The sequence below is a fragment of the Gossypium hirsutum genome, chromosome D12 (genome assembly GCF_007990345.1).
Source record: "Gossypium hirsutum isolate 1008001.06 chromosome D12, Gossypium_hirsutum_v2.1, whole genome shotgun sequence".
Taxonomy (NCBI): domain Eukaryota; kingdom Viridiplantae; phylum Streptophyta; class Magnoliopsida; order Malvales; family Malvaceae; genus Gossypium; species Gossypium hirsutum.
Window position 1 is genome coordinate 57479371 of NC_053448.1, and position 21540 is coordinate 57500910.

Here is a 21540-nt window from a genome sequence, read left to right on the forward strand (position 1 = left end):
TAATTTTTCTAACCGAATTAGTGACCCGATTGAGGGTGACACAAACTTAGTTAAGAACTTAAATAATAGTATAGATTATTTATTTTGTAATTTAATTTTTTTATGTACATTTATTAGTGAATTGACGTAACTGAATCAAATGATATCAAAATTGATCAATATTGAAGAATGTATGGAGTAAACCTGTTTACTTCAGATTAATTTTACTCTTTGTTTTGTATTTGTTCGCTCGATATTAGAAAAAAAAAGGTTTTATATGATATTTTTGAAAAATAAATATTTTATATTTAATATTTATATAAAATATTTGTTCTTAAATCATTAAAAAAATAAAATTAATTATAAATTGTATAAAACAAAATTCAATTAGAATAATAGCAAATTTATAACTTGAATTCAAAAAACAGTCTAAACTCCGCAATTAAACAATTTCTCTATTTTATCCAAACAATATCATGAACTTGTTTTCAGTTTCTCTATTTTTTTTTCTCCGCCCTAAAAATTAAACGTACACAAAATTATCTTAAGAAAAAGAATATAAACAAAATTATTACAAGTTCCCGGGCGTGTTCACATTTAGAGGTTACTTTGGATTTTCCAAACCTTTAACCAGACGAAGGAAGGAAAAGTTAACATCCAGTCATATTTTACAAGTCACACTTTCCATCGTCACCGTCTATTTTCATTCTTATAGCGTAAATCGAACGGCAACGAACTCAGCTGTGGCAAAAGAAACGAATCACAACGGTATAATTAACATTATTATTATCTTTATCCAACGAATGATAATAAACCATGTGTCATATTCGTAATATTGACTGCCATTTGATGTTCGCCATTTTTAGAGTTCACTGAACCCCAATTTTTTTTTCATTTTTCAAAAGCATCAGTAGTGTCGCTTAATCGTTTCTCTATCATTTTCTCATAGCGGAAAAATCTCTCCTCTCTTTCTCTCGTTCTCTTTCAGTGACTATTTTGTTTTGCTTCGATTCATCGGAACCCTAACTCAACCGGCTGGAGAATTCAACCGGTGAGGCGCGGTTACTAGTTAATTCTTCTATTCATTTACTCCTCCATTAGTTTAGGTTTTTATTCTACCAAAATTTTCTCTAGTTCATTTTCTTTTATCTTCTATTATTTGTTTTCTGTTTGTCTTAGTTTGATTCCTTGTTTTTTGCTGCCGTTTTTGTTGATATGGTGTGGTTAAAGTGGTATTGTTTTGAATTGGAGTTTTGTGGTGCAGTAGATGACCGTACGATTAGGGAGGAGTTGAGATCAAGCGGCCAGGGATTTTGCCACCGAATGGAGGGAGGTAGCGTCTCTAGACTTACTTGCTCTGGTAACTGTTCACATTCCTACTTGGTTTTTTTGTAAGCAAATTCTATTTTAGGGTTTTCGTTTTTCTAGTGTAATTAAAGAGCTTGGAAACAGTTATCTATCTTCTTGAAGTGGTGAGGTATAGTGTTATTCAAAGGTTATAATTAATTTTTTTGTGGTTTTGTGCGTAAATATATTGGAGCCGACTTCTTTTATTAAGTTTTAAGTTTGACCGTAGCTCAGTCAATTATTTTGCTAGTTTCTATTCTTTTAGTAATAATTTGCTAATAGTTAATGTGATTGCGCTGGAGGTTTTGTTTAATTCAAATTGTAGTTGACTAGTTAATGGTTTGAACTAGAACTTTGTTTGAAATTAATTCATGGTATACTTGTATTGATATCTAAGTCAACCTACTGATAGTTCAGGATGGAAAATACATGTTTATTTTTCTTATTAAGGATTATTAACTTGTACACTGCAGTAGGTTTGAAAACTCCACAGATGGCTTTCACTTGCTATGTTTCAGTTTAACTAAATCTGTTAACCTGATAATGTAGTGTTTATTTCCTTATGTTGGATACATGACAAGCATGTACAGGAAGTGTAAACTGGTGAAAAGAACTCATAATCACCATTTATGCATTTTGGATTTCAAGTGGCATATTTACTCTAGTTGTCTTCTTTGATGAGGTTGGCCTATGCAATGTGAACAGTTTTACTTCTTTTTTCTGTAAATTAGCAATCAACTCTGCTGGAGGTATTTAGATGGGTAATGTGGATTGTTCTGTTTGGAGAAATGCTGTAAAGTTTAAGCTTTCCATGCAATTCATACTGTGGCAGGATACTCTTTAAACTCAGAGATCTGATCTCTTTATCTGATTCATCAGTTTGTTTTCTTCTAAACCTTTTCTATTGTAGGGATACACTCATGGATTATGATGACAATGATTCCCAAAGCCAGAATCTTCATTTAGCTGGTGAAGGAAACAATAAATTTCCTCCTGTTTTACGGTCATATGATCTCCCAAGATTTGATTTTGATGACAATCTTCGTGGGCATCTAAGATTTGATAGTTTAGTTGAAACTGAAGTTTTTCTCGGCATTGAAAGTAGTGAAGATAATCAGTGGATTGAAGAATTTTCACGGGGGAGTACAGGGATTGCATTTAGTTCTAGTGCAGCAGAACCCTGTTTGATTTCTAGGCGCACCAATGTCTGGTCTGAGGTGGCATCCTCAGAATCAGTTGAAATGCTATTAAAGTCTGTAGGGCAGGACGAAACTACTCTTGGTCAAACTATTAGTAAGGATTCAGATGCCTGTGATGAGCTGGGTTGCATGATAAAGCCGATGGACCCTAGTTTGAAACACAGATATAGTAGCCTTTCTAAAGTTGGGGATGACATACAACCTGCCCTGCATACAGGTGAGATTCCAGGGAAATGTGTAGATAATCAGTTGGTTAAAGATGCTTCTCAAACCCATGAGGGTGATCCATCTGTTCATGGGGCATTAGAAGATCCAAATAGTAAAAATACTGACATACCTGCAACTGAGAGAGATGAGTCTAAAGATAGTAAACATATTGTTGTTAATGAAAATCTAGTGGAAGCTTCGGTTGATCAGTCTTTGGATGACAGTGGACAGGAAGATAAATTTGCTTCTGGGTCAGAAGTTAATACCATAATCCCTTCTGTGCAAAGCACATGTATGACTAGTGTTTTGATAGATGATGAAGATTCCACACATTTGAAAAATGATATCATTGATAAAAATGTGGACAGTTTAGAGAGGGAAAATGTTGGTTTAAGTCCAGAACTTCACATCGGTGGTAAGAACTTGGTTGATGATACAGTTGCATGTGTTACCTCGCACGTGCAGAAACATTCAGCCTCGGACATGCAATCTAGGGAAGAAGAACATGCTACTGGAAACAGCACTGCTAACATGAGTGAGCCTTCTGGTAGAATATTGGAAGGGAATTCTGACCTACATATGGTGGAAGAATGCAGCAAGCGTGCGGGTGTAGAAATTCTTCTGCAGACCAGCAAGTCTGAAGACATTGTCTTGTCAGAAGGAAAGCTACATGACACATCATCAATGCCCATTGTTAGTGATATTACCCTTATGGAGCATGAAAATGAGGTTAGCGATACTGATACTATAATTTGTATGAGTCTAGAGTCAAAGGTGAATTCAACGATGAAGCTAGCATCTGATGCTATTGAGAAGAAGGATTTGTTAGAAAGTGATTACCACCCAGATAAAAAAATCTCGAGCAGCAAGTCTGAGAAATCTTTGTTGTTAGCAGAAGATGGTAAAGGTTCTAAGGATGAAGGTGAAGATTCTCATGATACTTTGGTTGCTGGACCCACGAAAGTATGTGAAAAGTACATCGTCACTGAACATATTGATGATCATAAATGTGATAGAAGTGTTTCAGTTACTTCAAAGCAGAACACCAATTTGCCTTCTGATTGTAGTAGTGCAGATTGCTTTGATGATAGATCCCCACTTGTAACAAAGGGAGTTGATTCCTCATCATTCGGTGCAGGTGGCAGGGTAAATGAGTTAGCTTCAAATCTACAACCTGATGTTCCTGTCAGCAGTATGTTGGGTATGTATATACTGAAGCAAGAAGTGTAATAATTGAGCTTTTTCTTTCCTCCTTTATGCCTTCATTCATGCATCCTGTATCATATGCTAACTTAGTGTTCCTTGGTACAGTGGATTGTGTTCTTTTGCCTTCTGATAAGGGCATGCCAGCCAATACTGTTTTGGATAAGAAAGAGGTTCAGGTGCCATCTTCAGAAGCAAGTTTCTCAGTCGTAAAGACTTCTGGAATGACAACCGAAAAAGGTGCTTCTTGTGAGACTGGTGAACAGTTCTCATGCAAGATAGTTGATCAGTCATTGTTAATGAAGAATACCACTACACTTGAAGGCGAAAATGGAGACCAAACACTTTGCGGAGTCACATTGGAGGTTGGAAAGGATATGCATTCATCATCTATTGTCTCTGATTCAACAGTGAGGAAGACTGATGGTGACAAAGCTCTAGTTATCTCTAAGGTTTCTACAGATTCTGCAGGTGACCTATAATTCATAGTATATCTTGGTTTACGGTTAGCTAGTTATTATCTCAACTTAAATTCTTATTAGTTATTTCTTATACATCAATCCTTTAGGGTGCTTTTGGTACTTCTATTTGGTAGTCTTCCATAGCCAGTGCATTCATTTAAATGCCTGTTTCACTGTTTTCCTTATCTTGTTATTATGGCGCTGTCAGGTGGTGCTTCAACTCAGCTGAACAAGACCTTGATGAGTTCAGTGCCTTCAACTTCAATGGAAGCCTCTCATAATACTGACCAAAATCACCATAAAGATAATGATTCCAAATTGGTTTCTGAAGAGATCAGTGGTCGTGTTGCTGTGTATCAGGTTGATGGTGAGTTTCTTTATCAGCTTTTTCTTGAAGTGATTAAAATTTAATATTTTATGCCTTTCATGGTGGAACCCATCCTTTACTGTTGTCCCCCGTCTTTTTCCCTTAGATTGTTCATTTTTTGTGTTGGTAAAAAGTTTGTTTTCTTCTTTCTTTTCTATCCCTCCCACCTCTCCTTTGGGTTCTTGAGATGGATCTTTCTTTGTTTTTAACTTCTGTATTTTGTCATGTTGAATGGTAACTCATATTTTTATTGTTTTTAGAGATGTAAAGTCCATGAATAAATTGCATGCTTAGCCTCTTTCATGCGACTGTTTTCATTTGAGACCATTTCATCCGTTTTTTCGGTTTTCCTCCCACAATTTTCATGTTATCATTCTCATGGGTTATTTTGATTTTGCAGTTGATCCTGCAAAGGCTTTTAATACTTCCTTTGCTTCTGCGCCTTCATCTGAATCTCAAACTAAGTTTCACATGATGGAAAGTGGAAGTAGCAGTGCTGATCTTGACAATCCTTCCTGTGGCTCTCCAATTGTCATTAGAACTTCTGAGCAGTCACAAGGTAAAATTGAAAGTGGTGTGAAAAGATCCAAAGATCAGAGTGCTGTAGCATCTGGTGTTACTAACGAGGAAGCGAACAAAGAGAAGTCAATTTCTCAGGATACAGAAGGAAATGATGCTACTCCAGGAGACAAAAGTTTCACCTTTGAGGTACCTCCATTGTTAGGTGTGTCTGAACAAGAATCTGGAAAGAATTGGAAACCTTTTGCGACCATGCAACAAGATAAAATATCCCCGGTAAAGTTTCGTTTTCCAAAGTGATGCATATGGTTATGTTAGAAAGTCCATTTTGTGCTCTAATATTGTCCTGCTTCTTGTCTTCTAGCTGAAGAATTTTAAGAAGTATGATTCTAATTTTTGTTTTTCATTCTGGTTATGCTCTGTCCCTCATGCACTTGCTCTCTCACTCTTTGTCTCATACAAGAAGGCCATGGAAGGAACTCCATCAACCTCTGGCTTAAGCAAAGCGGGGGCCAAGGCTGCTCGAGAGACAAGTTGTGCAAATCTTCAGGCACCTAAAAGGGAGAATGTGCGTGGTGGCTCCAAAGGGACTTCTGAGCGTAAAACAAGACGAACAGGTGGTAAGAGTGCAAGTAAGGAAGCTGCTAAAAAGGGAAATGCTGCAAAAGAGAGAACCCCTGCAAGGGACTCAGAAAGAAGTGATAGAACAAGTAATGTGTCACTCAGTTCAGCTGGAACTGGTCAACTTGTGCAATCCAATGAGATGCAGCACTATGGACATATAGAAGGCGGTAATATGAAACCATTTGGTGTTCTTTCTACTTCAGTATCTAGTCTGCCAGACTTGAACACATCAGCTTCTTCATCTGCAGTTTTTCAACAGCCTTTTACAGATTTGCAGCAAGTTCAGTTGCGCGCTCAGATTTTTGTATATGGAGCTTTGATGTAAGACTTGTAACTCTCATTTTGTCTTGGCATGTATTAAGATTTTTGTACATGTGCTTTGGTATTCTTGTCAACTCCAGTTGTTTCTGGTATTGCATTTTCATTTAGTACGTTTGATCATTTGAGCACATCTATCTAAATGTTTTGAACAATGTTGCTGCAGACAAGGAACAGTACCTGATGAGGCATATATGATATCGGCATTTGGAGGACCTGGTTAGGTTTCTTATCTCTAAATATGTTATCTTTGAGACTTTTTATACGGATATGTTCACTATTTTGGGCTGTCTGCAGATGGTGGAAGAACCATTTGGGAGAATGCTTGGCGAGCAGGTACTGAGAGGGTACATGGTAAAAAATCGCTTCTTGTTAGCCCTGAAACTCCGTTGCAGTCTCATATAGGTATCTTTGCTGGTCTTAAGTTGTTGAAATAGTTTCTTCTGATTCTGTTATCTATTAATTTTGTGCCTTGGTTGAGATGCTCAGGTGCTAAAACTTCTGATCAATCGATCAAACAAAATACACTTCAGAGTAAGGTTACATCCTCACCTGCTATTCGTTCTACCGGCAAGGGTACTCCAACAACATCAATTGTAAACCCAATGATACCCCTTTCATCACCACTATGGAGTATTCGTACACCTTCTGGTGACGCCCTTCAACCTACTGGCTTTCCAAGAGGTGCAGTTATGGATTATCAGCTAGCAATTTCTCCATTACATCCTCCAGCTACAAGGAATTTAATCGGACACAATTCTTCTTGGATGTCCCAATCCCCTTTTCGTGGCCCCTGGACTCCACAGACTTCTGCATTTGATGGCAATGCTTGTTTTCCTGTGCGCCCGATCACAGAAGCAGTTAATTCAAATCCTGCAATAGCATCTGTGCCTCATTCTTCTAGCATGAAACAGGTTTCTGCAGTTCCTGTGGTCCAGAGTGGAAGTCCTGCCAATATTTTTGCAGGGACTCCACTGCTTGACACAAAAAAGGCAACATTAACACCTGGTCAGCATTCTGCTGATCCAAAGCCTAGAAAACGGAAAAAGTCTACAGTTTCTGAGGAGCCTGGGCAGAGTATACCTCATTTTCAATCAGAGTCCCCATTGGCTACTGTTGTGGTTAGTCAGGCCTCTAAACCTGCTGCAATTACCATTCCTGCTACCAATATATCTAAGTCCACTGATAAATTCATAACATCTGTCTCTGGTAATCATCTCAAAAAGGGTGACCAAGAATCAGATCAGAGGGCTAGTCTCTCTGAAGAGACTCTTAGTAAACACAAAAATGCTCAGAAGCATGCAGAGGATGCTGCTGCTCTTGCTGCTGCTGCTGTTAGTCACAGTGAAGAAATATGGAGGCAGTTGGACAAGCACAAAAATTCAGGGTTGGCACCAGATGTTGAAACTAAATTGACTTCCGCAGCTGTTGCAATAGCAGCAGCTGCTGCTGTTGCAAAGGCTGCGGCTGCGGCTGCCAATGTCGCCTCAAATGCTGCCTTACAATCAAAATTGATGGCTGATGAAGCATTGGTTTCAAGTGGCTACAGAAATTCCACTCCCAATAATGCAATATCTGATAGTGGGAAGAGGTTGAGCGAGGCTACTCCTGCATCCATCTTAAGGGCTGAGGATGCTGCTGCTAGTTCGAATTCTGTCATTGTTGTTGCCAGGGAAGTTGCTAGAAGGAGGGTAGAAGCAGCTTCAGCTGCCGCAAAGCAAGCTGAAAACATGGATGCCATTGTTAAAGCTGCGGAGCTGGCAGCTGAAGCTGTGTCACAAGCTGGGAAGATTGTTGCAATGGGTGAACCTTTCTCATTGGCTGAATTGGTAGAAGCAGGTCCAGAGGCATATTGGAAAGTACCCCAAGCATCCCCTGAGCCAGATGGTGCTATTAGAGAGCAGATAAACATAGGTGGTAGCATGGAAGCTCCTGGTTCATCTGTTGGGCATCTAAAAGAGGTTCCTGTGGACAAGAGGGAAAAGCAGGATAACCACAGAAAGTCACCTACTCATAGAGAGATGACCAGAGTGTCTATGGAAGATCGTTCTAGATTGACAGATGGCGGTTTGGCTCCTGTTGCAACAAGTGAAAAAGATAAAAAAGGACAAAAGAGGCGCAAAGCTTCAGATGTTGCCAAAACTAAAGGAGTTGCTTCTGAATCTGAGATTGGTTTTGAATCACCTTTGATGATCACTCAGACTGACCGTGAAAAAGCAGGGGAAACTTCAAAAGATAATAATATAAGGGAAGGCTCGCATGTTGAGGTCTGTGACTTTGATTGAAATATTACTTGAGGTTTTGATCTTTAGTTGAAACACACTTATATTTGATGGAAATTTGACAATGTAGTACTGAGTTTGAAAAAATTGCTTTCATTTGTCCTAGTTACCAGATGGAAATGTGCTAGTTATATATACACATATTATTGAGCTTATATTGTATTTGATTTGTTTTCAATTTTACTATCTCATGCCCAGGTATTGAGAGATGGAGGTGGGTCAAGAGTAGCATGGTTCCTGGCAGATATACTGAACTTGAACAATGGCAAAGCTTATGTGTGTTACAATGAACTTCGACAAGAGGGTGAGCTACCACAACAACTGTAACTTATGTTTTAGCTGAATCAACTGAGTTATGATAACTATGAAAGCAGATCTGTTGGAATTCTTGTCCTTAATTTTTATGTAATTCCTTGTTGATGTGTGTGCAATTTTACTTTCTCTTTGGGGATCTCTAGGCTGAATCACAAATTTGCCTGTATGATGTGTGCATCTGTTTGGGAGGGGGGGGGGATTGAAAACATGATTAAATGCACCAGAGTGAGGGTATATTTCTTATGGACTTTCCTTCGTAGAAACTTTCAAGTTTCTTATGGAAAAACAGTTTCGACGTCTTGCAATATGCGCAAACATCAATAATAGTTATCTTAACAAACCTTTTTGACTGCTTGTCTTACAGATGGTGATAGGCTAAAGGAATGGGTGGAAGTTGAAGGTGATAGGGCACCTAGGATACGCTGTGCTCGTCCTAGTACAGCTATGTCATTTGAAGGAACAAGGAAGAGACGCAGGGCAGCCATGGCGGATTATAATTGGTCTGTTGGAGATAGGGTTGATGCATGGATGCAAAATAGGTATGCATGCATTGTTTTTTATATCTTCTTTTACCTATTTCTTCCAGTCCATTGGACAGAAATGGTACTGTTGAAGATTATGGGGACATTATAAAATATATATGAGGAAGTAGAATGTTGGATAATTTGTCTATTCCTAGCCAACCTTTAGGATATCCATTTAGACCTTTATGTGCAACCCTAAGATTTGTCATTTTGTAATCTGACAAGTTATTCACCTTTTGATGTTTGAACAAACTGATTTATGCGAGAGTGCATTTTTATGCCCTGTTTTTCTGGATGGCTTTGGACTACCTTTGTGAATCAAATGCTATTTATTTCCCATCAATCATGTATTTCCTTGTGCTAGAGGGAAGGAGAGTTTCAATTCTATCAAGTTGTTTCAATTTTAATTATCAAGGAATGAACTGATGTTTGAAATTATTATGTTCATTTATTTGGCTTTCAGCTGGTGGGAGGGAGTTGTCATTGAGAAGAGCAAGAAAGATGAAACTTCATTTACTGTCCATTTTCCTGGTATGCATGACCAAGTAGAACAGTTATTAACGACCTGGATTGTAATCTGCTCAGTAGTAAAGTCTATACAGCCTCTGTTCTGAGAATAATAAAACTTTATTTTATTGTTTTTATTGCAGCTCAAGGAGAAACATCTGGTGTCAAAGCATGGCTTCTTCGTTCTTCTCTGATGTGGAAGAAAGGTAGTTGGGTTGAATGGTCCAGCTCTGTTGATAATAATGAGTCTTCCCGTGAGGTGTGATATGCTAGCTTATACTTGTGATTGATGCTTCTCTCATTATACTTTGATTGCTTCTTGGTGCTAAGTCATTGATCTATTTTTCAGGGTGATACCCCACAGGAAAAGCGGCAAAGGTTAGGCAGTCCTGTGGTTGAGGCCAAAGGGAAAGATAAGCTTTCAAAAAATGTTGACATTAAGGAATCTGGGAAACCTGATGACACGAAATTGCTGGATTTATCTGCAAACAAAGAAATATTTAATATTGGTAAAAGTACCAGAGATGAGAGTAAACCTGACTCACTGAGAATGATACGTACTGGTTTAAAGAAGAAAGGATCAGGAGTGGTTTTTGGTGTTCCTAAGCCTGGAAAGAAGCAAAAGTTTATGGAAGTAAGTAAACATTATGTTGCAGATCAGAGTAGCAAGACTCATGAAACTAGTGATTCAGCCAAGTTTACAAAATATTTAATGCCTCAAGGATCTGAACCCCGTGGAACGAAAAATAAAATTGAACCAAAACTAATGGCTGTATCCAAGCCCAAGATTCTCAAGTCTGGAAAATTGCCTAGTGTTTCTAGTAGAAGTATTCCTCAGAAAAACTACTTACCAAACACTATGATTTCTGAACCTGATAGTGTTGTGGCCTCAGATGTGTCAAAATTGGAGGATTCTGCAAGCCATGCTGAGAATGTATCAGGAAAGCCAAACTTGATGGAGTTCAGATCATTTTCATCTTCTGATGGAGCAGCAGAGGGCCCGGTCTTATTTTCTTCTGTGGCTGTCTCATCAGATGCATCCCTCAAGAAAACTCCTGCTTCAAATGCTAAATCTGAAAGGATTAATAAGGGGAAGTTCGCACCATCTGGTGGGAAGTTGGCAAAAATCGAGGAAAATGTTTTCAATGATGATACAACAAAAACAAGTTCTGAAGGTGTTGAACCTCGTAGATCTAATCGCAGGATTCAGCCAACATCAAGAGTAAGTTAATAGATTTGATCATTCATTTCATAAGCTGTCATTATACTGCAGAATCAAAATTTCTAGATCTAAATTTATTTCATATGCTAAGTATACTGCTCTTTTCTTTTTTGTGGAAAATGAATTGAAAATTTCTTTTCTTGTACATCATGTACCCCTGTGAGCTTTGAGTTGTGCTTTGAAAAATTCCTTGCTTGCAAACGGTTGACAATTTATGTGTAAGATTAGATTCCGGGTTTTAGACTCTTTAGGGAACAAGTTGAGAAGTAGATGTTTGCTTGGAATATAGAAACAACATTTCCCCTGTAGGGAAATGAATTTGACAGTGTGTTTTGCAAATTTGTTGAATTCTTATCCTATCTACTGGTATTGGGGTGTAGAGATTTCAAGCAGCATCTTTTCCATATTTCTATTTTTCTATCATAATCTAGGAAATCAACATTGAGATATGACATTAACATTTTTGGTTAGACAGATATGTGTCTAAAATATAAAATTGTTACTGGGTATCACATAGAATGTTTTGTTGAATGAAAATGGGAATTTATAGAGTTTTACTTTTGCTGTTTTTGCTTCTTTAAGAAGAATAGTTGTGCATACTAAACTAGGATATGTTGCTTCCCTGTATGATGTCACTTAACCCTAAGAATTCTTTGTCTGTCTTCTGCTCACTTGTCTAAGTTCAGTGATGTCGATAATATATATGTTATCAGGAAGAAGGAAAATCTGTTATAATCACTAACCACATTTATTTTCCTGCATTTACAATTTGTACTGATCTGGTTATGGATCTTGTTTGTTTCCCACAGCTTTTGGAAGGGCTACAAAGCTCGTTGGCCATCTCGAAAATTCCTTCGGTTTCATTCGACAAAAGTCACAAAAGTCAAAGCAGAAGTATGAGAGGTGAAACTTAAATTTCATCTCTCTCTATTCTCAAATCAACATTGCTGTCCTTTGAGCCTTCTTTGTTATGAAACGTACGATGATTCATGCAATTGTAACTGTCTGGAAAATAACAGGTTGAGAGGTGCCCTCCTGCAACTAGCGGAATCCAGTCTTAAAAGAAATTCAGCGAATAGGGATGACCAAAATACACCAGTGTAGCTTTGTGTAAATTATCAGATGATAGAGGAGAAAGCTAGGAACGAAAATTTGGTTCTTTGTATTTTTGATGTAGCGGTAGATATATACATATATATGTTTAGTGTTCTTTAGTTTTATTTAGAATTATTATAATCTGATCTGTCTAGGCCATGCTCTTTTGTATATGGAACGTCTTTAAGTAGTTGGGTTTGATATTTGAAGTGCAGCATCGTAAGTGATATCAACCCATGTATTTTGTTGCATCTAACTGCTCATTGCTTATTCAGCCTTCTTTGCTCTCTTCGCGGACCTAGATTACTTGGGGTTTCTTCTAGTCCTCTGTTGACCCAAAAGGATTCAAATAAAGATCAGGCTTCAAACTTTTTTTTTTTTAATTTATCATGATAGTTTACATGTGTAAGATCTATTTATTACTCAAGAAAGTCGTATTTGTCCTCATGAGCAAGTGTTGCAGACATTCAAACCCGGGGAATGGTTTCTTCCAAATCATTTGTACGGAAAATATATCTTAGCACTGCTGTGACAAATCTATTGGAAATGAACTTGAGTATTGAACGCTTGAAATGAATACCGTCTAATTATAAAAAGAAAAAGAACTAAATATAGTCCAAACCGAAGAATCTCTAGTATCGCATACCTATCTACCTAGCAAATATATTATGAATAGTCGCAATTTCTTAAAATTACCTTTACCTGTACAAAGATTCAATTCCTTTTTCTCATGTCTACTCGGTAAAAGAGAGAAGAAACAAGAGAAACCTTCCCTGACCGGGTTTTGGCTCAAATCAACTGGCATGTTCTGTCAGATTTTGTGCCTGCTTAACAAAAGATGGCAGAGATGCAATCAGATTAGAAACACTTGTTCATCCCCCTTGGCTCCTAAAACTGGCTCTTCTTCCTTGCTTCTGTTCTTTAATCCTTGATTTCCTCTTACTTGTTCCGACTCAGGATCTCCGTTCTTTTTGCAAATACATGAATATGGATATTCATGAAATTCACCACGTCCTGGTCTCATCTCATCTGGCTCTCCCATGTATCCTCTTTGAACTGCCTTCACCTTTCGGGCAAAGGTGTCCCAATCCATCTTATCCCTTTCCATAAACAAAGAGCTTAATCTCTTGGCATTTGGTCTTATAGTCCTTTTGTGCCCCATGTACCTCCTTTGAATCCAAACAAGCAATCATGAAGAATTAAAGAAAGTTCAAAGAGAATCAATCCCATGCTAAATACGCAATAAACAATGGACGATGTAAAATGCAGAGAAATAAACAGATACACGCCTATGGAGCTCAGAGTAAGCAGCTTGGTACCAAATATTCAACTGATGTTAATAAAAGTTGATGCAATATATATTCTCAGCATGGGCCCACCAAAGGGGTAAATCTAACATTACAAGCCCCACATTGTATTACAGGTTTGCAAATCAATGCAGGACCATGTTAAGAGCATTATTTTGCTTATAGTTGATGTCTTTAGAACCTGGTCGAAATTTCACATCTTTAAATTACTTCAACAGATAAACTACTAGATAAACATAAAAGTTAGCAGTTATATACAACACTTGGGACTCTACCAGAAGAAAAAAAAAAAGCATGATGCAAGAAATAACAAGATTTCTCACCTTCGACCTGCTAGAATTCTTGCCATATTTCCATTATTATTGGTGACAAAAACATCACTTTCATCACAAACAATGTAGTCTATGGCAGCAAGGCGAGAAGAGAATGGAAGAAAAGGTTTCAGCTCTTCATTGGCAAGCTTTTCTTTTGTGTAGAAGTTTGGAAATAGATCTCTTAGTGGTCGCAGAGTCTCTTCTCCACCATATATTTCTCCAGATGCAACATAAATGTACGTGTCATTTGCAAAACCAAGTGCCCGCAGCATCAATCCTACTTCATGAGGAGTGAGTGGACATTTACCTCGACTCCTCTCTCCATCAGCATCTAAATCCTGCACAAATGTGAAGATGAGTGCAATTTTACTAGATAAATTGGTTGGTACTGCTGAAAACAATTATTATGGTGTATAGTAAAGAGAGAACTGGTGAGAAGCCATAAAAAATGGAATCTCACAGGTAATGTTTCCCATCGTTTTCGTATTTCTGCAAGTTCATATCTCTCCTTGTCCCCTCCACCAAAGTAACAACCAGAAAATGCTAGCATATCAGGTTCAAATCTGTAATGAAATAAGGTTTGAGTAATATCAGGAAAACAGGTATTAGAATTTTAAATTATACTTAAGGATGTTTCTCTATGCAAATGACCCAATGTGCTGTTATTGAATACACATGCACTCAGATGCAGAAGTGCTGATGCAGAAATTAGTCATTGGATATGATGTCAAACATAACAGCAAAATGTATACATATAAACGAACTGAAGTTAAGATGCCTTTCCAAAATTCCAAGGATTGGCACTTAAGGGAAAGGCATTCTATAACGTCACTAGCTTATCTGGCTTAAAGAATTTCAAATCGGATCATCACCTGAAAGTGAAGGGACTTAAAATAAGTCTAGTCATACCAATTCCTAAGTATGCCATTTTATATTGCAAATGCATCCCCAAGGATTACTGACAAACCTTATTTCAGGATGCAGATCTAATATATTACTGCTTTAAAAACCCTTGACATGCAAATCTAACCATCTGGAATAAGGAACAAACCTCAAATGGACTGCTATAAAACGTATTGCCATCTCACGCATTCTCAATACAAGTTTCTGTCCAAGTTCTTGAATAGGTTTTGTAAATCTTAAAGCATGGAAATTAGCCCGGCAACGCAACTTTTGTAGCTCTTCGTCAATGTTGTTGGCCAGTCTGTAATCAAACTTTGTTAGTTGAAGGACCTACAAAATTTTCAGAGAGTTAATTGCTGCACTTTCACACAAAAACCATAATATCCTAGAAAATGTATAATACAAATATTCTAGCAACATATGATTCAATTACCAAGATAAAGAACATAAAAGTGAAGGAAATTGTTAAAACTCTGCCTTTGAACAGCACAACCAGGAGAGAGAGAAGGGGGGGGGGGAGAGGGAATGAAGAAAGATCAGAAAGTTCAATTCTGGAAATTATATCTACAATCAACCTAAATAGCATTAGTAAAAGAGTATTTGAAAGAGATCTTACACGTCTTCGTTTAAGTATTGGCAGAACTTGGTCTAGATAATATTCTGGAGGGGATTTCCTTGGGACACGCATACTGTAAGGATTTTTCTCCATTGATCGCATGAATTTATCAGGAACTTTTTTTACAATGGTAACATCTTTTACTAGGTAAGAAATGAACCAGTTGACATCAAAAATGTTGACAAAGTCACTGCATGTCAGGGGTAGGGAAAAAACCTTAACAATCGAACAGAGGAATAGGATATTAATTTGAACTTCTAATAGGCTGATTCAACTTACCTATTATCCTTCCAATACGAATTATGATCTAACTCAGGTACCACTAAGGTTGCATTTAGAACCCGTGCGACAACTACAGCATCAGATATCTGTGCGGCATAATCAAATTATGAATTCTAAACAAATAGTACTATCCAAGGTCAGTGAGGATAATAAATTCAGTATGATGCCTAAATCTCAGAGGCACACCAAAACTCAATTTATTCAAAATCAACTCAAATTGTATTGGTTTGAATAATACATAATGCAGGAGTAACAATACTAAGTAGACACACATAAATAAATTAGATATGCCATTGAAGGAGTTAAAAATATCTTCCATTAGGATATTTACCCAAAAATAAAGCATAAAGTGTAAAAATTTCCACTTACTCCTGTTCTTTGTTGATTCAGTCCACCACTTGCAGCAATAAGCAAATAACCATTTGATGATCGCTCACGTACAGCATCTAGATATCAAATATCAATGTAAATGATGAACCAGTGAACTTAAGAGACTGGTTTGGTAAAATTTAAATGAAAACAGTGTCAAATAGATTCTTTCTAAGAGGTAAAAACAGATGATACTAGACATTAGGTATTAGAACCATTTTACTAGAAAATTATGCTACAAAGAAAATAAGTATCACAAAGTTGCCCAACAAGAATTAATTCCATCTGATTCCCCTCCGGGGAGAAATCATCAAGAATTAGTTTTATTCTTCAAAGTTAAGCACCAACATTATCAGCTAACACATCATAAACATAGGCAAATTCAAAGCTCATAATCTATTTAAGCACAAGAAGCAGTCAAGGTAGATTGCATTGTTGTTTAGGTGCCTAGACTTGCAAAATGCAAAACTATCATCCTCGTGTTTCTATTAATAGTCGAAAATGTTGAAATTAGATATGTCCTCGATACAACATACAATTAATTGATTGCTTAGCTCTTTCTTACCTCGGAACCAAACAATTTACTGACTGCCACAAAAAAAACTTAAAGCTACTGTCTCTCAATAACAAACTTAGAGAGATGCACATAATTTTGAATTTCCAAAACAAAAACCAAGAACTTTGCATTACAAGTAATTAAGATAAACATCCAAAGCAACAATCTTAGCATCAGTTAACATGTTGAAAAGCAAGCACATAATTTCAGATAAAACACATTTAAGGAAAGTAACCATTCCTGTTATGATTGAAATTTGCTTCTTAAATCTTAATCCAGTCCAGCTTTTATTTAGAGAAACCAAAGGTTCCAAAAATAAAATGAAAATTAACGTACGAGGAAATTTACGACTTCTTTTGCTGCATCCATAGAAACTTTTTCCATTTTCAGATTTCCATATATCAATCGGTCCTTTATTACTTCCATCCTGCAGCATTTGCATCAAATTAGCATAAAATATAAATAACAATTATAATAAATAAACACATAAATGAAAGCGAAATTATTCTTTACTTTTCACTGTACCAATTTGAAATAGAGTTTTTGTTTCACAAGTCGCCGGGAATACCAGTCGAGATCAGAGACCACATGTCCGGTGAAGAGCGAAACAATGCCTAAGGAGAAAAGCATCAAGCCAAAGACGAGCGACCATGAGATTGGCTTACTCTGCTGCGCCGCAGAGGATCTCCACCTCCAACACACATGCTTGTTGCTTAGAACGGAGCCGTTCAGGTTTAGCGATACCACGCTAAACATCCACGCCTTCGCTCCGCCCATAACGAACACTACTACAACGGCAACAACGACTCCGCCCTCAACTTCATCACTTATTTCCACCGCAAATCCCTCCTCCCGCTCTCCCCAACAACCACAATCATCAAAGAGTAAAGGAGAATGAGGGGGTATGTCTGTAAATAATGCCAATGTGGAGGTTTAAATTCGAAGAATAAGTAGGGTTTTGCTTCCTTTCTTTCGATCGACGCTCTCAAAATTCTTTCTCCAAACGCGGCAGATTTGTAACTCGTAAGTTACTGTGAACTAATAGGACAATAAATTTTGACCAAAAAAATTAATAATAAGAAGAAGAAGAAGAAGAAGAAAAATAAATGAAGTAGAAGTAAAGAAAGAATAAGAAAACTGAAGATTTTGTCTAAAATATAATATAGTTTTAATTAATGTTTACTGAAATGCAGATTTGAAGAACAATTAAAGATATAAAGTATTTAATTTGAATTTTAGTAAGTGGGAAAAAAGGGAAACCTTATTTAATTATTGATTTAGCAAAGAGCTATCATGTGGACAAGAAATTTATCTGAATTTAAATTAAAAATGTAGGAAAACTTCAAATTCATAGATTCTCTGTCTGAAGTGAATAAATTTGAAAAGATGACAATAAACGAAGACGACAAAATACAAACAAAGGACACTTCTCTCTGAGTTATGTGATAAAAAGTGGGGTTTTTTTTATTATTTTAATTCACTATTCTAGAATGATTAAAATGACATTTTCAAAAAAAAAATGTCTATGGCCTTCTTTGATAATATCCCACTTTTTTTTATTAGCGATAATATCCCACTTAAGAAATAGATTTGCGTGCCAAAACCTACTGGCCTCTTTGATAATCATGAAATTGAAACCATCTATCAACTAATATTGTTGTTTCCCGCTGTCTTGGTTCTCTAGAAAAGGTAAACCATTCTCTGCCTTCGAAGTATCTCCAGTATGGGGCAAGGCAGAATCTATATAGCTTTCTCACCCCTTTTTCTTGTTCCTCAATTTTATCTCTGCCTATGACTGCTTCAAATTTCAGCTCTAGTCCCCAAAATAACTAACAACAGAAACAATTATGTTTCCGTTGTTTTGGTAATTGCTCCCTCCTCTTCTTTTTTTCTTCTGTTTTCTCCCACGTCTTTGTTTTCCCACCGAAATCACATCGGGACAAGCAACTGCCATAACTACCGATCATCACAACGCTACATGGCATAATTTTACCCGCTTTAAAGATGCCGAGAAGGGTAGCCACATCAGCGGCATAGCAGAACTCAAGAAATATTTTCAATGATTTGGCTACTCATCGATTCCTGACAATCAAAATGACAACTTCACTGACATTTTTGATGCTCAATTCGAATCCGCCGTGGTTTTGTACCAACAAAAGTTTGGGTTATCGATAACTAGAAAGCTCGATTCCGAAACGATATCGACAATCATGTCCTCAAGGTGCGGCGTTTCTGACACCGGTCTGACAATCCATGCGACAAAACATTTTGCCTATTTTTATGGAAGGCCGAGGTGGGATCGTGGGTCGTCCATGACTTTAACGTACGCTTTTTCGTCTGTGGATATGATCGATTACATAAGCTTACCAAAAATCAAAACAGTGTTTAAGCGCTCGTTCTCTAAGTGGGCTTCGGTGATTCCGGTAAACTTCACGGAAATAGACAATTACCCATTGGCGAATATTAGAATCGGGTTTTTCAAGGGCAATCACGGTGACGGTCAACCATTCGACGGGGTTTTAGGAGTGTTAGCTCATGCTTTTTCACCAGAGAATGGAAGGTTCCACTTGGATAAAGATGAAACGTGGGCCGTTGATTTCGAGAAAGTGAAATCAAAGGCGGCTGTCAACTTAGAATTAGTGGTGACACATGAGATTGGCCATATACTCGGGTTGGCCCACAGTTCGGTCAAAGAAGCCGTGATGTATCCAAGCTTGAAGTCACGTAGTAAAAAAGTGAATCTTAAACTTGACGATGTAGAAGGTGGTCAATCATTATACGGATCAAATCCTAACTTCAAATTCAGTTCTTTGTTGGATTTTGAAAATTTTTACAACAAAAACAATTAGCCTCAATCCTAGATCATGTAGTTGGACATTTTCTTCAGCAATGGTAGTTATTTTCCTGCTTTTGATGATAACATAAGAGCCTTCTTTTTTGAACTCCTTTAAAAAATTCTTTATAGTATTATTTATGTGTGAAGAAAAAGTTGTTCACACCCAAAGAAAGAAAAAGAATTGGAGCAATTCTTTCATTTGTATTAGGGTGAATGACATTTCAAGAATCTTACTTGAAATCATGGCATAAAAGGCAATACTATGGGGTGACATGGAGGGGTGAAAAATGAAAATACTCCTCAAAAACCCAATAAAACTTAAAAGTCTTCTGTTTCAATAATTAATGAATTAAATTAATTATGATTTGGTTGAATATTGTAACATTAATGAATTAAATTAATTATGATTTGGTTGAATATTGTAACCTCCTCAAAGAAACTACTAAGTGGGGACATCTTGCCGAATGGACAACTTTGATTCATCATCCCGTTTTTAGTTTTTATACAATTCTAAAATTCCCATTCATCGTGACATCATCAACGCCTGCTTCTAAACTAGTTTATCTTCCATCCCTAAATATTTTATTAATAAAACAACCCCATTAATTGAACATCAATTAGAAAACGAAAATAAGTTAATTAAGAAATTTAAAAGTGCCCCTCAATTGTTTTTAAAATTATAAATGAATTAGCAGTTTATTGAAATTTATATTTAAATTTTCAATAATTATTAATTTTAAATGATATAATTACTTATTTAGTTCTTCAATTTTATAAAAAAATTGTTTTAATCAGTCATTTAAAATTTTCCCTCTTGGATTATTTGCATCTTAACTTTTTTATCTTTTTTGAAGTAATTTAACAAACAATACAAATTCAAAAACTAAAAAAATAAATAATTAAAATTACTTTTTAATAAAATTAGAAAACCAAATAAATTATTATACCATTTTAAATTCAATTCATGAATAATTTCTATCCGTTATAAATAATAATAATGGAAACCAACCCTTCAACATAGATAAAATTCCCTTAGGCATTTGTTAGGTGGTAGATTGTAGCTGTTCCAAACATTGACCTAAATTTTATATAGTTCTAATAAATAAATAAAACAATTAATCAGGTATGTAACTTAAGATGTATGTATATTTTGATTTAATGTTTATTTTTATTTATAATCTCTTATATTTTAAATCGAAAAAATAAATATGTATTCAATTTTGAATCATATTAATTATTGTAATAACAATAATTATATATATATATCATCTGATTTTTTTACAGAGGCCAAAAGAGGATCAATTAATTGGAGATATTTTTTATGTTTACCTTGGTTCTACCATGGAATCAACCAAAACAGCTTTTCTTCCAAAGAAACAGGTTCGAAAGGGAAATGCAAGAGGTCTTTTTTTTTTTTTTTGTCTAATCTTGCTTTCAAATCCCTGTACTCTTCAAATTATTAAAATTCACTTTTTCCATTTGCTAATTAAAAATAAAATTTTAATTGATAACATTGTTAACAATTTTTATTAAATATGAATATTTTTATCAGTTAAATTTTAATTTTTAAATAAAAAATCCAATATTAAAATATCACGTATCCAAATTTAATAAAAGTTTGATGAGAATATTATCATTTGGACTTTAATTTTCAAATAGGACAAGGGAATAAATTTCCAAAAATAAAAGCAACGACTAAAATTAAAAGCTCATTCAGTACAAAGATTGGAGACATAATTAAACATTAAAGAAATGGTATTTTATAATGAATTAGTGCACCCATTTATCATGATAAACTTCGTTGCATTTCTGAAAGCGAAACAATGGAAGACTTTGGCCTTAAATGTCGTTTTATATAAAACTATAATAATTAACCAATCATCTAACTTGAAAATTTTGTTCATTTTAACATCTACATTTGAATTCTTTCATTATTTGCAAACTACGACCAGTTTGTAAAATATTAATAATAAGGCTGAAATTGAAATGATAATGTAGGAAGGATTGGGTGATTACAACAGAATTGTTGAAAGGGCAATGCTATGGTTGGGTTGCCAACAGTGGAGGAGACTTGAATGGAAAACTTTCAATTTTCTCGTTTTCGTTGTTAGACGGCAAAATATCAAATTTGGTAATTAAAGCTAACCCCAAAAGTTCTTCCCCAACACATTCTTAATATATCTTTAAA

The 21540-nt window shown here is 36.0% G+C and overlaps 3 protein-coding genes across 30 annotated transcripts; 2 read left to right on the top strand and 1 right to left on the bottom strand.

Moving 5' to 3' along the window:
• The first annotated feature begins 784 nt into the window (after window positions 1–784).
• LOC107946915 (uncharacterized) lies at window positions 785–12539 on the top strand. Of its 28 annotated transcripts, none has more exons than XM_041107382.1 (18): window positions 819–1030; window positions 1247–1339; window positions 2237–3933; window positions 4044–4406; window positions 4605–4763; window positions 5164–5558; window positions 5749–6073; window positions 6155–6227; window positions 6391–6443; window positions 6522–6629; window positions 6714–8491; window positions 8705–8810; window positions 9186–9360; window positions 9809–9876; window positions 9996–10111; window positions 10202–11074; window positions 11884–11977; window positions 12094–12539. In XM_041107382.1, the coding sequence occupies exons 3-18, from the start codon at window positions 2247–2249 to the stop codon at window positions 12096–12098; spliced, it is 6378 nt and encodes a 2125-aa protein (XP_040963316.1). In that variant the 5' UTR covers window positions 819–1030; window positions 1247–1339; window positions 2237–2246; the 3' UTR covers window positions 12099–12539. The 28 variants fall into 28 exon arrangements, with proteins under 28 accessions (XP_016736896.1, XP_040963316.1, XP_040963314.1 ...); XM_041107381.1 differs by having other exon boundaries at window positions 822–1030; window positions 1244–1339; window positions 5746–6073; XM_041107383.1 differs by having other exon boundaries at window positions 857–1030; window positions 1231–1312.
• Window positions 12540–12728: 189 nt separating this feature from the next.
• On the bottom strand, window positions 12729–17928 carry LOC107946917 (O-fucosyltransferase 29). The gene is made up of 9 exons (XM_016881418.2): window positions 17042–17928; window positions 16853–16943; window positions 15961–16037; window positions 15589–15677; window positions 15310–15499; window positions 14842–15023; window positions 14251–14353; window positions 13800–14128; window positions 12729–13338 (listed from the first exon to the last, which is right to left on the bottom strand). The coding sequence occupies exons 1-9, from the start codon at window positions 17291–17293 to the stop codon at window positions 13023–13025; spliced, it is 1629 nt and encodes a 542-aa protein (XP_016736907.1). The 5' UTR covers window positions 17294–17928; the 3' UTR covers window positions 12729–13022.
• Window positions 17929–18129: 201 nt separating this feature from the next.
• Window positions 18130–19436, top strand: LOC107947648 (metalloendoproteinase 4-MMP). The gene has a single exon (XM_016882235.2). The coding sequence runs from the start codon at window positions 18727–18729 to the stop codon at window positions 19363–19365; it is 639 nt and encodes a 212-aa protein (XP_016737724.1). The 5' UTR covers window positions 18130–18726; the 3' UTR covers window positions 19366–19436.
• The last annotated feature ends 2104 nt before the right edge of the window (window positions 19437–21540 follow it).

Excerpts from the sequence above, each read along its gene's own strand:
- LOC107946915 (XM_016881407.2), top strand. The coding sequence starts at position 2,247 with ATGGATTATGATGACAATGATTCCCAAAGCCAGAATCTTCATTTAGCT. Across the intron at positions 6,228-6,390 it reads TTTGTATATGGAGCTTTGAT|ACAAGGAACAGTACCTGATG; the intron begins GTAAGACTTGTA and ends ATGTTGCTGCAG. Across the intron at positions 8,811-9,185 it reads CAATGAACTTCGACAAGAGG|ATGGTGATAGGCTAAAGGAA; the intron begins GTGAGCTACCAC and ends CTTGTCTTACAG.
- LOC107946917 (XM_016881418.2), bottom strand. The coding sequence starts at position 17,293 with ATGGGCGGAGCGAAGGCGTGGATGTTTAGCGTGGTATCGCTAAACCTG. Across the intron at positions 15,500-15,588 it reads TCGTATTGGAAGGATAATAG|TGACTTTGTCAACATTTTTG; the intron begins GTAAGTTGAATC and ends CCTGACATGCAG. Across the intron at positions 13,339-13,799 it reads AGAATTCTAGCAGGTCGAAG|GAGGTACATGGGGCACAAAA; the intron begins GTGAGAAATCTT and ends TTGGATTCAAAG.
- LOC107947648 (XM_016882235.2), top strand. The coding sequence starts at position 18,727 with ATGTCCTCAAGGTGCGGCGTTTCTGACACCGGTCTGACAATCCATGCG.